The 16,625-nt window shown below is 42.1% G+C and overlaps 1 protein-coding gene across 4 annotated transcripts in view; it reads right to left on the bottom strand.

Moving 5' to 3' along the window:
- RBMS1 (RNA binding motif single stranded interacting protein 1) overlaps window positions 1-16,625 on the bottom strand; it is a 143,096-nt gene that overhangs the window by 84,060 nt on the left and 42,411 nt on the right. Inside the window, exon 1 of one of the 4 annotated variants that reach the window (XM_054277938.1) lies at window positions 6,988-7,157. The exons of the other annotated variants lie outside the window; for them this stretch is intronic. Coding sequence (XP_054133913.1) covers window positions 6,988-7,050 — 63 coding nt within the window. The 5' untranslated portion in view covers window positions 7,051-7,157. Of the gene's footprint in view, window positions 1-6,987; window positions 7,158-16,625 lie in introns of those variants that run through there. 4 annotated transcript variants of the gene reach the window in all.

The following is a 16,625-nucleotide window of genomic DNA, read 5'->3' as shown; positions in this document are numbered from 1 at the left end:
AGATCAGAGTCTCTTCTCCAAACACAACTTGAGGTGCCAGGGTTGGACAGTAACCAGTCCCCCTGAGAAGACTGCGGGTTGTGTGTCACATGCCTGCATATTAGGTAAAGGAAACTTCCCACTCCTGTACTACTATATTGTTCGGGGTTTTTTTCATCCCTCCCTTTTAAGAATTCTGTATTTTTATTTGTGGACCTGTTAACAAGGACCTGCATTTGATTTTACCCTTGCCTGGTTGGTGTTTGGAGTGATTTTGGATTGTTGCAAGTGGCACAAGCACAACCTGATAAAGTTTCTGCAGGTCAAGTAAAACTTAAAGAAGGATTGTGAATCACCTCAGAGTAGCCAAGAATCTATGAACACTGCTTCAGATTTTCAAAGATAACTGGATAATCCTTTACCAAGTTGCAGCAGCCTTCCTGGAAGCTGTGGTAAGACCACAGGCATGAGAAGTGCCCTGTGGTGACAAACAACCCTGAGAAAAGCTCCCTTGTAACGCTCATCCAACTCCCACCTGAATCCTTAGATTTCACTTCTCAAGCACAGTAAAAATGGAAGTGCCATATACATACCTTGAATATCCTAAAAGGCTGAATTCTAACATTGTTATGCTGTAATACCTAAATGACAGAATATATGAGCTGTAGTTAACCAAAGGACTCATGTTTCCACTTTATTGAACAAAGCACCATATGGCAGAGGAGATTCTGATCTGAGAAAACAACAGAAGTAAGGAAAGAAATAAATCCCCTTCTCATCTGAGCAGAAAAAACCCCACACAATAAGGTGTGAAAGTGCCATTGCCAATAAGAGACACTGTAAAGAAACAGAATCAATGGTGAAATAAAGTTACACATATTTAGCTGCAGTAAAGAGGCATTTCATTGCACAAGCAGGTAAGCATCAGGCTATACTAAGTTTGATGTTCATCCTGTCCTGGTGCTTCTGTTGTTCTTCCACAAAGGAACATGAAGCCCAAAGGAGGCTCCCCAGAACAATGTGTTGCTTGTTTCCACTGCAACCTCACAAAGTTCTACAATTCTATCAAACAAGTAAACTCTAAATATCCACTCTATTTGACACATCATTTTGCTAGAGCAGAATACTTTAAACAAATAAGACACACATGAGTGATTTCCTAAACAATTATAGTTAAGCGTACAGCATGGCTTTTATGAGGACATATGAACAAAAAGCTATTATTATAAATCATATTATTATGTATTTATACATTTCTGTAATTATCAGCTATTATTTTGCAACAGACCCTAGAGCTGATACATCCTTACACTCCACCATAAATTCCAAAAAAGACATTGTTGAAATGTTGTAACTATATTTTTGTTTTAAAGAGCTTCTAAGACTTCAAAATACTTGCCATATATTTTTAAGCCAAGACATCTTAGTGCACAGGTTAAGTTCTTAAAATTGGTACAGAGTTTCACTATTAAAAATCAACTTGCATAAAGAGTAATAAAAGTTACTAAACTTAAATTCCTAGAAATAAACGAACTCAAACTGCCACAAACCCAGGTAATCTTGAACTTGTTTAAAGCAATCTCTCACCAGCATTCAATTACTTCAGCTGCAGTTTAAAACTACTTTGTGAGTCAATACACAGCTGCAGCTACACTGCCTTAACTGCAGTCTCTTGAGGGAAACAGCTAAAGCTGTGCTAATCACAGTAACCAGCCCTTACAGCACATGATTTTTTTGTTGTGTGTGTGTTTCCTAAGTTGCTGGGTTAGGAGGCTTGTGCTTATCTAATCCATGGTTCCCCTCCTCGTTTCTCCTCTATTTCTAACTCATCCCTTCCCTTTCCTGTTGCATCAGCAAGCTGCAAATACAGTGGCTTCTGCAGGGCTGTTATAATTACCACAGCACACTGCAATTCTGAAACATATGCAAAATAACTCACAATTACTTCAACAAGGCTCAAGAACTTTCAAATGTGTTTCTGCTGGCTTTTTGAAATACTTCTGACCAACACCTCTTCCAAGATCAAAACATCTCCATGCACCTCTTCATTAGAATTACAGATTTATAAGCCTGCACACTGCCCCCCAAGTAAGATGTTTTAAAACAACTGGCTGTAGGAAAGGAGAAAAACATTCATAAGAAGTTGGAAACAGATCCGTGAGGGAAATCCACTAGAGGTTCCTAGTCTCCACTGACTTCTTTTGTTATACACCGCCTCGTGCAACAAACAAAGGTCAGTTTCAACCACACATTTAAAACGGGGGGAAAAGCTTACCGAAATGGTTATAATGTCAAATAATCATTATTTTTATTTACTTGGTTGCAGCACTGTGCGGATGTTTTAGGAGCCATCTCAAGCTTGCAGGAAAGGATTTTCCACTCCCTTCCTTCCTTCCCCTCTCCTCCTTGCCAGCAGTTACAGTTTAAAGGATCTAACTCTTCTGAAATGTGTTAACTCAAGCAATTTTTTTAACAGTTGGAAGTTTCAGGGGGAAAAAAATGAACCCAAAACAAAACAGCAGATGTTCAAGACAGAGACTTCTATCTTCCCTTCCATGTGGAACTAAATGGCAAAGACACATACTTTAAACAATAACACTTCCAAAGAGACAAAAATATATTGTTCACCCTGTTAGAAATACTAAACAAAAACTTAAAATTGCCAAATACAGATAAGACAATTATATCACTTTTTATAATCTAGAACATCATGCCTGAACAAGATAAGATGTTTCCTTTTATTTCTTTCATTCACATTTTGCTACAAGTATAGAAACCCACTGACTGAGTAGTTTTGCTCCCTTGAGAATAAAGCAGAACTTCACAAACAATCTTATAAATGCACTGAAAAAATTAAAGTAGCTCGTACTTAATGTAGGAGTTCAGTTCTGTGAAACCTAGGTAGATCCTTTAACATTGTATACAATGTAATGGGAAACAGCCTGTCACCTCAAGTCAGTGATACAAAATTACAATTCTTATAGTTCTCAGAAAAAGAAACAAAATGGAAGGAATCCCGTTTGTTTCTGTAACCACAGATATCTGCTCAACCCGCGGCACCTCAGCCTCCCCCCGCCGCAGCCCCATCCACACACACAGGAGGGGTTGTGTCAAACCCCTCTGGGCACAGACTGCTCCGGGGAGCTGCATGTTCTGAGTTATGACCATGCCCAGGTCTTGCAAGTTTAATGAGGTTCCTTCTCACACACGCAGACACCACACACAGCGCCAACTGGGAAATCATAAAGTAGGATTGCAGGTGTAGCTTCTCAATAGGTTAAACCTATAGACAGAGTGAAAGGCTAATCTACACTTTTAGCCTCAGACTGGCAAAAGCTTTCCCCATTTAACTGTCATTAGAAACCAACCCTAAACTTCAACTTTTAGAAAACCTAACCTGCCACACAGGACTTGGTATTACCAGAGCTACACTAAAAGATTGATCAAAAACTTTCTGTCCCTCCATACACAGGCCAAACTTCAAATCAGTGTTAAATTCCTCACGTGCAGCTACACCCAGTTAATCTTCTCGAAAGCAGCAAACTATGTAAATCTCCTCATGCTGGCAAGACAAACATTACACTCATCTAAATGCAACAAGATTCACCCTTTCAGGGCAAAGCTGCTAAAAGGCACAGAGGCACTGGGCTGAGCGCCCAGGCCGTGCTGGTAGGACCCTGCACTCGTGTCCTTCCCAGGCGCCCAGAGCTGCTTCTGGCTTCCTCTTGGAGAAACCTGAGAGCAGAGGAACCTCCCTGCACAAAGCAATTTAAAATCCCTAATCAAATAGCTGGAGTAGCTCTGTAGATTCAAGGAGCAGATGGCAGGAGAAAGCCTAATTTTCCATTTACGATAATTTTACAGAGTGTAGAAATATTTACTTCAGAGGAGCGCCTCCCGATTTACATGAGAATGACAAAAGTGGGAGGAGGGACAGAGAATCATCTTGTTCTCAACAAACCAAGAGCTAAAAAAGCCTGTATTAAGCAGAGTATTGTATGTCATTTTGTTTCCTCTTCATTACAGATGCACACACGTGCATTCTTTACAATAGCTCAAATAACCTTGATAGCAAAAGTCTTAGCTTATACCTTTTACAGACAGGATGTATGGCTATGAGTGTTGTGATAGGTTATTACTGCAGATATTGTGTGCCTTTCATTCTTTAACAAGACCTACATCTGCATTTCAAATTAGTTCTCAGATGAGCTGTCACTCATTTAAGCAATGTCTCGATTTTAAGCCTGGTAAGAGTATTTTTAATGCCTGTCTGTCCATAATGCAGGGAATCCTTTTGAGCAGAGACCACATTTTAGTATTCTTACAAGTACTCTAGAAGAGAGAAGATGATCAGACCAGTCAAATCTGACCTGAAATTGAGAATGTTAACTCGCTCCTACGTGCCAGAGATGCACAGTGTAGATACAACAGGTAAAAAACATAATATTATAGGTACAGATTTGTTTATAAAACAGAACAGAGTTATTTGGGAAAACAAAAAGAGAATATGGGTAAAGATCTGAACCTACTCTACCTATATGGCATTTTGTCAGTGTTTTAAATTAAGGTAGAAATCCACATTATATTACAATGTCTTAAAAATAAATCAGGTTAGTGTCACCTTGCCTTTTATCAGTTAATCACTCATTTTTTCAACTGAATCTGCTATAGACTCTTAAAAATGAAACAGGATAATACTAAACATGAAGTGTTCTTTTATTATTCTGATATGCATTAAAATACCAACAGAGACATACAAGCTGCTCAAAACATTTTAATTTCTCTTATAAGTTATTTAAAATTGTTTCAGCTTCATATATGACACACTGTTAGCATAGGAAATCCAGTTATTCCTTTTACAGTCATTGGTTGAGAACTTTTCCTACACTAACAGTACCTAGTGTCTCAGGCTAAAGCTGAGCTACAACACAATTGTCTGAATATGGGTTACACAGAGCATACAGGGACTTAATCTCAACTTTTTTTAATTATCATGGGTTGAAAAATTAGGCTTGCAGTGCTGTTCAGCACTGTTTGACATCAGCTCACCCCTGCAGGTGAAGTCTGAGTGAAAGGGAGATCAGAAAGCCAATGGCTAATCGACGTGAGTCTATATGAATGAAGCTAATAGGCATTTTCCACGGACTTATGGAGAAAAGCACAGACCCCGGCTCCTTATGTAGGAAGTGTTTGAGCAGAGAATAGCTACACACTAACAAAAGAAACCTTTGGTACCCAGGGTCTTAAGCCCACATAATACCTCTGCATTCATTTCTTTCTCTGCCTGTTGGGGAAAAAGGGTCTGTTTGTTTTTCTGATTCAGTCGGCCCTTTTAGCTCTTTGAATCTAAGGAGTGCACTGTGAAAAGAAGAGCATCTTATCAGCCTGCTCCAGACCAGCAGGCAAACTCACATCCGCACATAAAACACAGCCCTGCCAGCACGAGGCCTGGCCCCGCTGCCCTCGGCTCCTGCCAACACCCTGCCCCGCACCCGACACGCTGCACAGCCACACAAGGGGCCTTCCCTGATTAATGGTCCTCTCAGGGACAGCACGGAATTGTATCTGATGCACTGGCTTCATTTATAAAGTATGCAGGAGCACCAGACAAGATGATCAGCATGGGCGTATCCAGGACATTTATTAACAACAAACCAAAACCAGCGCACACAATAAGCATGTTTTGTTATGTATGGACTTGAACACTTTGACTACAAGATGCAAAGATAACTCCATGCACTGCTGGGCAGCATCTGCAGAGCGCTGCTGAGATAACACACCAGTGATTCTTATCAAAAATATATTTCTATAAAATAACAAGAAGAAAAAAGGAAATAGCAATTTTTACTTAACCTTCAAGAAAATATCAGTCCAACTTTCACTGTTAAGCAGGTTAGCTACACAGACCATGTGTCATCCCAACAATACACCAAGAGATCAAAATTTCCAAGCCTATGTCCTCATGATTTATATGAAGCCCTCCACTATGTGCAGCAGTGATATCTGATTTCCTATTCCTACCGTTAATGTATTCTGACCCCAAGCAAAATAGGACGAACTTCCCCAGTATTGCTGACTGAACCTGTCAAATTACTCCTTTCAGCTACTAAGTGCAGCAGACGCAGAAGGATTTTTTCTCACCTGGAAAGAAGCCTGCCATAGTATTTTTGGCATGCTTTGTCAAGCCGGTAGCTTGTCAGTGACCTCTACTCCATTTACCCTCTGGCACACACACAGAGTACACTTTCCCATTAACTTGAAATGTAAGGGGTTTTTGTTTCTTTTTTAAAGTTAATCGAAGAGTCAATGAAAAATAACACACTAAGCAGTAAATAATGTAAAATTAATACCAACATTGCATCTTGTGTGCGTAAAAGTGCAGCCAAAGACAAACGGTCCAGCAAGGTTGTAACAACTATTTCAAATATTTTATTTCCAGCGACTAAACAAACAAACAAAGAAATACCTCTTTCAGTACAGCTCCATAGATGCGAGTGCTCCGAGCTTATCAGAGAGATCACTCTGCCCGTAAAATGTCACAGGCTCCCCCCCGTGCCCCCCTCGGGGGGAGCTGGGGCGCTCCCGAAGGGCGGCGGAGGTTTTCTGGAGCCTTGTTTGAAAGAAAAAATGTGCCCGGATCCCCTCTCTCATTTCACGCCGAGTGAAAAACATCCAGCCCCAAGTTTCGCTGTTGCGACACCGGCTCCTTTCTAACCTGTTGCCGAGCCCGGCGGGGCCGCCCCGCACCGCCCCGCACGCCCCGCGAAGGTGACCTGGCTGCGGCCGCCCCGGCACTCGCCAAGGTCACGGCGCGGCTCTTCAGAGAGGTTAAAAGCATTAAAAAGGAGAAGAGAGTTTCTTTTTACAAATATCAGCTCTCGCGAAGTGAGCAGGCTGCAAGCCGCAACTCACGCCAGTCGCCACTCCTCTCCCCACTCCTCCCCCAGCAGCTCGGGGCCGCGGGGGGGGACGCGGGGGTGCCACAAACCCGCACACCCCCTCCCTTACCTGCTTCCTATAGGGGGTCCGACCGCCGCCCGCCGCGCTGCTGTTGCTGCTGGGGAAGATCATCGCCCCGCCTGATCCCCCGCTCCCCCTCGGGATGGGGAGCAACTTTGGCGGCCGCCGGGCTGCGGCGCGGCGGGGCTGCAGGGCGCTCTCCGCCTCCGTGCCTTCTCCTCCGGCTGCGGCTCCTCGAACCCTTCGCTCGGCCCCCGCCCTGCCCGACCCCGCTCCGCGTCGACCCTATCCCGCGGCGGCCGCCCAGGCTGCCATGCACGGGCCCCTGCTGACCGCCGCCGGCTGCCCCAGCCCAGCCCGGCCCGGCCCAGCCCGGCCCCACCTCCCGCCGGCCTCAACCACCGCCCAGCAGGGGGAGGGAGCTGGCGGGGAAGCGCCGAGCGCGGCGGGGAAGCGCGGAGCGGGCGCGGTGCTCGCGCCCCGCCCCGTCCTGCGCGGGGAGGGGGGCGCGGAGCGGGGCGCGGCGCCAGGGGAGGCGCGGAGCGGGGCGGCGGGCGCGGACCCCCCCGGCGCCGAGCAATGGTTGCGCCTGAGAGGGGCGCGGGGGGGCGGCGGGCCCGCGTGCCGCGCATTCCGCCGCGGGGCGCGCCCGGCGGGGTCCCGACCCCCGAGCGGCCGGAGCGGGACATCCCGCGGAGCCCCGGCCGAGCGCGGACAGACAGCGCGCCCCGTGCACCCCCACACCGCGGGGCTGGCCGCGCCGAGGCGACAAACACCGCGCCCTTCAACTCTCCTAAGTTTTTCTTGACTAGGGATGGGGAGGGGGGAGGAACATCCGGTCACAGCCCTCTCCGGTGCCTCAAGGCTGCATTTGGGAAGTGAAGGGAAATTCTTCAGTTTCTTCACGAAATTTAGGCCTAGGAAACGCTACAGTTCTTAGGCTCCAAGACAGGGACATACGGAGGCAAGGAGTTCCCAACTTCACTCCTGGTACTCTGCACTGTTTACATTACTATATTTACATTACCCACTGATGTTGACAATCTAGTTTCTAAGAAAGTCCAGAGCTATAGCTCTGTCAGGCCACCGACTGATCAGTGACACTGTAGAAGAACTTTGCCACGGACATGCATCATCAGGCACCTTTTGGTTTCTCTTCCTCTTTCTGACAATACGGTGGCCCCGATCCCATACACCCCAACATGGCCATAGGAAACAGCTGGGAAGAAACAGAAAACTGCCAGATAGTTCATTACTGAAAAGCCAAATAACATCTGAAAATGCTAGTACTTACAAAAACATATAATCTTCAATTACTGACTTCCCGAGAAATAATCTCTAAGTATTTTGGTATCCTAATATATTTTTACAACAGATCAGAGCCCATCTAAATACAGCTAACAACAAGAAAGCACCAACACTTGGCAGAACTACATTCTGCATAACTTTCCTTTTTTCTGTCTTTCAAGTCCTAAAATGGGTCTCATTCCATTTGGTCTCAATTTGATAACACAAGTTTAAGGTGTACTCGTACTGGATGAAAAGCACTGCAGCCACATGGTGATCACTGGCACTGGAAATTATTTGATGGAATAAGTTTGTACCAGCAGACTTTATGTCAAGTCAGGCACTGTCTGTCTGTACTACCCTAACTTCATGTTGGATCACGAACAGTCGTATTCCCACTGCTGGCATAAAGCTAATGCCAGAGGCTTAATGCTAGGGTAAATTCAGACTCCCTGGCCTGGTTAAGGTCTCATGCCTGCTTCACAGCACCATCAGTTGGCATCAATGCTGCAAAAGCAACAGTTTAGCAACTGATTCTGGATGAAAACTTTTTTTTTTCTCTCTGATCAGGTTAATTTTTTTCCACATTATTTCCTTTGTTGGGTTCAGCATGTGGTTGTGCTGCTGCTTGTGCCAGTGTAATGGAGGAGGTAGCAGAGAGCAAAAATAGGCAGGGGTGAGAGGGTGGATAGGAGGGCTTGTTTTGGCAGCAGTACTGGATTATATTGGCTTAATATGTTCGTGTACCTGTGGCTTAATTTGACAGAAATGTAGCTGTGTGCTCATGCCTTCCTGAGATGTGGCACACACAGCAGTCGATCTGTGCTCCAATCTGACTTATTTCAGAACCCTTGGTCACAGATGTCACAATCAGACTCAGTGCTGGAGAACTGTCTTAAAGCAGTACAAACTGGAACAGTGACAGGCTACTTGTCCTGCTCAGATTTCTATTCCCAACTGAAAAACAAGAAAAATATTTTCTGGACAGTGTTGCAGTCACCCCAAAGGGGTGACAAAGCTTAAGTCTGCTCGACCTGCGGGAGGGCTTTGTTAGCAGGAGATGTGTATAGTGACCACACCTTCCCCTCGCAGGGAAAAGCTTTTCAAAAGCCATCAATCATCCCTTGCTTCCTTCCCTCTCCTCTTCCTGCCCCACCCCCAGGGAAGAGGCTGCAGGGATGTAAACACTATATGCTCGATTGGGTCTCAGTCACTGTCATATCAGGGAAGGCTCTCAAGAATATTCCAAAGCAGTATCTGAAATGCTGCCGTCTTGCTCGCTCTGCTGTCACATGTCCCAAGGCTTCCTGTGATTTGGAAATGATTTCCCTCTCTTCGATTCAGTATGTGGCCCATTTCTCTCAGTCGTACTCTCTTTCCTAACATATTAGGAAAACACGTAACAACAAACATGATCATGTAAACATCTACTAGATTACAATCTAACAGTATCTGATTATTTATTTTTGTTAAGGAAAAACTCATTACAGAATTTTCTGGGAAGAAAACTTGATATAATTTCCTAAGTGCTAATGAGCCTATCAACATTATCTGTTGTTTTTAAAGGCTTGATTAATCTGTCTCCATTTTGGTCTCAAACAGGGAAATAACTGCCTTCCAATAGATTTGACAATGTTATCAAGAACACAGAGCCAGACTCCTTACAGCAGTGTGTCCGGAGAGAAAGGGACAGCAAAGCTAAATTGAAACAAGCAAGTTTCTGACTGGACATCAAGACAGACAGACATTGCTCCAAGAGGCTGCGCACTCTCCCTTCTTGAGCATTTCCAAGACCAGAATACACACAGCCCAAAGCAACCTGACCTGATCATTTTGCTGATGCTGAGGTTGTACAAGAGAACCCCTGAGGTCCCTTCCAATATGAAGCTATGCTCTTATGGAAAAGCTGCTTTGCTCTTACTCCTGAACATAGGCAAAATTATTTCTCTGTAAAACCCTGTACTTGAGATTATGTTTAAAAAGCTCGAGATAAGTGCCTGGACTTTTCAGTCCTTGTGCAGTGATATATCAGTTCAAGTACTGACAACGGTTTTCCTACATATTTTCTGAAACCCAAGAAGCGTGCCTTGTTTGCAAAGAACAGTCTCAATCTTACTGAATTAGCAAAGTCAAAACTGAGATGCCTAATCTGTAAAATGTATGCAAATATGAGGACTTTGTTATTAACTGCATACAACAGGTGTGAGCAGACTTGCAGGTAGCCAGGTGTATTGCTGCTTGCAATTATAAATGAGCAATTCTTTTTGATCCTGAGGGAAAAAGGTGACCACAGGGTCTAAGAGTGCCTCCTGTATAAATCATTCAGAGCTTCTTTAAGTTACCCAGAGTTGCCTATTCAGGAAAAAAGGGTAAACTTGCAAGCAGCTTTGGTGTATTTCAGAAACACAATGTAGCAATATACATGTTGTATTTTGTTAGTTTGCTTGTAGGTTTGCAGAGAGATGGTTATAAATACAGAAAGAAAGACTTGTCTAAAAACCTGGAGACAGAATCTTTCCAGTAATGCTTATCAATCTTAACAAACAGTAGACTGGCAAAACTAAGCCATAATTTTAAAAACCGTTCTATGCATTTAAGCTGCTCCCTTACCATTTCTGTTCTAAATCAAATTCATGGCTCCCCTTACTTATCTCAAAATTCAACCAAAGTAGCTATTTCCCCTGAGGGCATTCAGTGCCTCTGCAGGGCAGATGGTCTCTCAGCCCTGGATCTGCTTTAAATGGGAAACTTACAGTCTATTGCAAACCCCTGTGAGTCCAGACTGGATCTCCTGAATTTCCTTACAACTCTGCTCTCCTGACCACTTCAGGGCCTTCTGAAGACCCACTGTGAAAGGTGACTGTGGGCACCTCATTTCCCCACCTTGAGGGTACTGAGGACACTGTTGCCATACTGTTCAGTTCCCTGAGCATCCATCCTCTCATCGCACAGGGTCGTATGGAGAAAGATAAAAACCAGAGTAGGCAGGAAGCTGAGCCACAACAATGCAAAAATACTTTTAAATACCCTGTGCAAGCCAAGGAAGCAGAATGCAGGGCTGAACTTTGAGAGATATTAAGCATTTCCTGTAAAGTGTTAATAAAGGGATGCATGAAGCTGAGTACCAAACAGAAGCAGATTTTTAAATTTTGGCCTTAATTCATCTATTAGAACTTAAAGCATGAAAAGAATTTCTAACAACCAAAGGAACACAGTAAACTTCATTACATGGGAAGCTCCTTCAGAGATAAGTTATCTCATAATTAATTGTTTTTATTTAAGCATTCCCAGTATGCACGTAATAAAAGAAATCTGTATCTAGCTAAGGGAGGATGAGGAGAAGTCTGTAGAAATGGGACATGGTAATGTTGTGAACATGCCAAATACTTAATATATAAAATCTTCTGTAAATTTTCCTTTATATTAGAAAACAAAAATTATTATGAAACAATGACTTCTGCAGAAGTATATGATCTACTAAGAGTGAGGCATTGCATACACAATGAGAAACAGCTGTTTAAGAATGCAGTCTTCAAAATACTCACATGAATATATTCAAAAATAAGAAAAAAATCCCCATGATGATCTGAAAAGGGAAAACAAATAATCTTTTCCAGTTGTACCATTTCAAATACTGGTACCAAAATACCAAATTACTTATACTCTACACTAGAATACAAAAAAAAGAGTCACTCATTATAAAATATGCGTGCACAATCACTGTAACATTTTCTTTTTAATCTGAACGCATCAGCTCATTCTCTCTGGGAGTCCTCCAATCTGTCTTTGATTTTCCCATCACCTATACTGCAGAGGTTTTTCCCTTAAATCCAACAGCTCACTGTGAAAAAAGAGCAGTCCTGTGCTCCCTGCAGTGCTCACAGAATCCATCTGCTGTAGCCACTGGGGTTGTACCTCCAGTGATATGCTTTGACTCCTATTCATTTTGGCTTGCTGTTCATTCCTTCCATGCTTCCTTAAATGTTCTTGGAAAGACACTAAATATAAATTGCACAATTATACATAATTGTTGCCATTCCTTCACTGATGACTGATATTAAGAATATGAACACAGTGAGCAACACAATCTCCTGCTAATGCCATGCCAGCATTTTATATTATGGAAAGCACTATTTATTATTTGAAAGACACAACAAGATACTTTATGGAAGCATTTCCACTGTCAAACAAATGCCCTTCCTAAATATACCATGTATATTCTGGGAAGCACAAGTATGAAACATAATTACTGTAAAGGATTACTATGTAAGAGAAATTTAAGGAGGCTGCTCATAATCAGTAATGAAAACACAAGACAAAATCCAATCCTCATTTGTGGAATGAACTGAAATGACTCTTAAAGATGTCATTTCTACCATTGGCCTGATAATGTTGCCAGACACTTGTTTGAAATTATAAAGTAGTCAAAGTGTGTAAACAGCTGCCGAATATATTATAGAATAAAATAATGAAGTCTGTCCAAAATGACAAAGCATATTGCTTTTCCTGTTTTATTATTAACTATGTAGAAATTTCACCAACATTATATTGGATAATATTTATTTTTTAAAAGAGACTACTAAGAATAGCTTACTGTTTTGACATGCTTTTTTGACAGTGCATTTTTATAATTTGTGCAGAATAAATTTATGGAACAATAGAAGAAGAAAGCAAAAATATTTGCTAAGTATTTTCTAGGAAACAATGACTTCATGCAGCTATTTGATTTTTATATATTTACTTATTTACATTTTAATACATGTATTAATAAAAGAAGCAAAATCTGGAAATACACAATTTTTTTCTTAAACTTCACGTTGTGAGGTTCTAAAGCAGGTCTTATATTCTGGTTTTTAACCAGAAAAAATGCTTTTTCTAGCCACAGTACATTCAATTTTGGTGTGCTGGGTTTTCTTGGATGACATTATTCACCATATTGACCAGACTTGAATGGTTACTATTTCATGAGAATTTTAGAAATAAGAAAGAAATTAAAAGACTCCTACAATTAAAATTTGTTTGAAGATTGAGAACAGTTAATGCCAATGAAAAGATAAATCACTGCACAATGGTTAGAGTGGAAGGTGTGACCACAAATCAACGAAACATCATTTTTTTCCTTTGTGTGTTGTTTTTTGGTATCTAAGGCCAAGAAAAAACTTCAGATTTATCAGTGCACTACAGCTACAGAAAAAAAAAATTCAGCCTCTTGCCTGGTGTTTGCACATCTATAAATAGGGACGTACATTCTGAATCCATGAATGAAACAGGCACTATTTGCATTGTAAGCAAATTTGGTACTAATGCAATGAGGAGCAGGCAGGAATCCTAACACACATGGAAAAAAAGGAAGAGGACAGAGAAAGTCATGTATGATATGATACATCAAGAAGATGGAGTTGTCATCACTAGTGCAAAATCAGGCTCGTACACTCAAGCATAGGCCTGAAGAATACCCGAGGAAAAGCCAGAGCAGGTCCTGTTCTCAAAGCCTTGCTGCAGGCAGCAGCCTCACCAGCAGCAGCGACGAGCCAGACTAGGGACTGTGTACAGCGGCTGCATGCATGTGGGTACCTTGGAACAAAACCACAAAACACTACTCTTTCCAAAGCTGTTGTCCTAAAATGACTCTTCTTGGCTTTTTTTCCTTTTCCTGAAATGAAGTCCTGTCGTGTTTGTTCGACAAATACTAGTAGCCAAGTGAAGAACTGACAGCTCTACCCACTGACAAGCACTGTGCAAATTTTTCCTGTCCTCACACACTTCCCTGTCAATTAACCTCATTTCTGACCTGCAAATGTCTTTACAGTGCTCCAACTCTCCTGAGTACACCATCAGCACTGTACCAGCTCTCTGGGGTCCATTTTCATGATCTCGGCTGGAGTGTGAGAAACTAATTTACACACAGATTCCAAAGGGGCATATAAATTTTATCTGTTTCAAAATTACAGCCTTTACCCTCTGTGTTTGTTTTATAATTACATATAAACACAAAGATGTTTGTTTATAATGCACAATCTGATTGTAATGACCTAATTTAGAGTATAAAGTGAAGAAACAAAGTCATGTGTCAGAAGTTAAGCAAATGTTCAATAATGACCCTGAATCTTATCTCATTTTCAATATCTTTAAAATAAAAATATCCACAGAAAACTTGATAGAATAGTTCCTGAAGTACCTGGAATAGCTTACATTTCTGAAAGGCATTATGTATTTTGATCTGCCAAAGAAGCTGCAAATTGTATTTTTCCTCTAGAAGTACATGCTCTACCCCTCTGAATTTTGAAATTGTGTACTTGCTACATCTGCAGCACCTCCACAACATCAATATAGCACAGAACCAAATGATCAACAGATACATCTTAAAACAAGAAAATTCTTCCTCCCATGTAAATTCAGTGCTCATAAAGGTCATCTGGCTCATGGTTATGGCAATGAAAGACCTCCACCATGGAGGCACTCAGCATTGGCATTGGAAGGTTCCCCACAGCCCAGTAACCTGCAGAGTCCACCCTCAGAGGTGAAACAAGGGTGCAGCTCCTGCTGATGCAGCCCTTCCCCTAAGGGCTATAGGATCCTGAAGGTGTAGGGTGTTGCTGATGTACCACAGACAGGTGAAAAGCAGGAGCTGAACACCAAAGCCATCTTCTGACACACTGTCTATCCATCAGCGGCAAACAGGGGGCTTCTGCCACTTCTGCTCTCAGCTAAACAAACTAGCAACCAACTGCATTGCTACTCCAAGTCTGTGTCTTCACCGTCAGCATTTGAGTTTCTGTAATTTAAATTCAGATATGATCTGAATATTTATGTTCAGTAATCAGTAAATTAATCAAGATGGCTAGGACAATTTATTTCAGGGAGTAACTCATAGACTTATTTACTAATGTTCCATAGTAAGTGTCATGGGCTGGCAGCAGCACAAATCATGGTGGGAAAATATTTTATTGCATCATAATTAAGTTTTACATTTATTTAGGTAAATAGATTCTTAGAGTTGTTTTCAACACATTCTCTTGAGTTGGATTCAAAGTATTTATCAGATACTGCACAACCATATTTCAAAGGTCTGCTCACGAATATCAATGCACATAAATCAAAGATAAAACCTGAAATTAAATCCTGGTCTAATCAATAGATTTACCAGCAAGTCCCAGATTTCACCCAGAATGAAAGCACTTACATTGCACTTCTGTGATTTACTGAGTTATTCCTCAATATAATTAATGCTTAGAGATGCTGAAAAGGAAGACAGCTTCTCTTCCTTTCCTCCCTCCTGCTGTAGCTTCGTGGTTATGAGTCCTTTGCTTAATCCACTCTTCCTTTTGCTTACTGGTTCAAGTCACTAACCCAGCAGCTTTTCTTTCTGCCATGGCAGGGAGTTCAGTTGGGTCACTGAGGTGTCTAACAAAACCCTCACAAGTGAAGTGGCAGGAGCACACAGCTGAAGGGAAGGGAAGGTGTGTGTCCCTCCTGGGAGCAGGCTGGGTGGCTTCGCTCAGTCCAGGCCTCCCTCATGGAATTTTACTTGAAACATTTTCAACCAAATGACAATAATTTTTTTAACAATACATTTTCAGTCATATTCCAGAAAAGTGAAGTTATTGCAACAACCAGACCCAGACGTGTTATGCAGATGCACTGCAAGAGAGGTGGGTGAGCGAGTTCAGATAACACAAGAATTAGGCTGAACTTTCGCCCCTAGTTCCAGTGTTCTTTGAAGTTCTTCACTGCCTTGGCAACTCCTCCCCCTATCTTCCACTATTGCAGCTTCTGTCAGAGGCTCTGCATAGTCAGGATTTTCTCCATTCTGGGATGTTCAAAAAGAATTTTGCACTAAGCTCCCCAGGGGCCAGGTCTTCACAATGTTTCCGTGCTTGCAAGTACAGCTTGCTACACTCATTTCTCAGAAGAGCAAAACTCCCAGCTGTGTTTGCTGAATGGGGCTCTAAGACAAAAATTATTTCAGCAAATGGCTATGGGAACCTTCTATGAGTACTTACTAGGAGGAAATAAGATGATCTTCCTCTAGCAGGACTTGAATTTGGATAATTTTCTCAACAGTATTTTAACATGAATCTGTGAATATATGCTCATGCATACACACCAGGCTTTTGCTATTTATCCATCAAAACCACAAGTAAACAACTGCCCACTTCAGGACCTGGTGCACTTGCCCCCAATATAATCCATAAGTACATAATAAAGACAACTGGGCACTATCATAATATTGCTTTTGACCCTAAGACACAATTTACCATTCACTATTCTAAAGATCATTGAGAAGTTTTCATGTAAATTTTTGTTTATATAATCTGTTTACAGACAGAGCTTTGTCGTATTTTTCAAATTTATCTGTTAGATATAGTATTCAACCCAATTAGCTGAACTCCAGTCCA

Source organism: Melozone crissalis, unplaced genomic scaffold (genome assembly GCF_028551555.1).
Source record: "Melozone crissalis strain CALT ecotype California unplaced genomic scaffold, PUWL_Pcris_2 ptg000023l_1, whole genome shotgun sequence".
Classification (NCBI taxonomy): Eukaryota; Metazoa; Chordata; class Aves; order Passeriformes; family Passerellidae; genus Melozone; species Melozone crissalis.
This window is presented reverse-complemented; position numbering and strand designations above follow the sequence as displayed.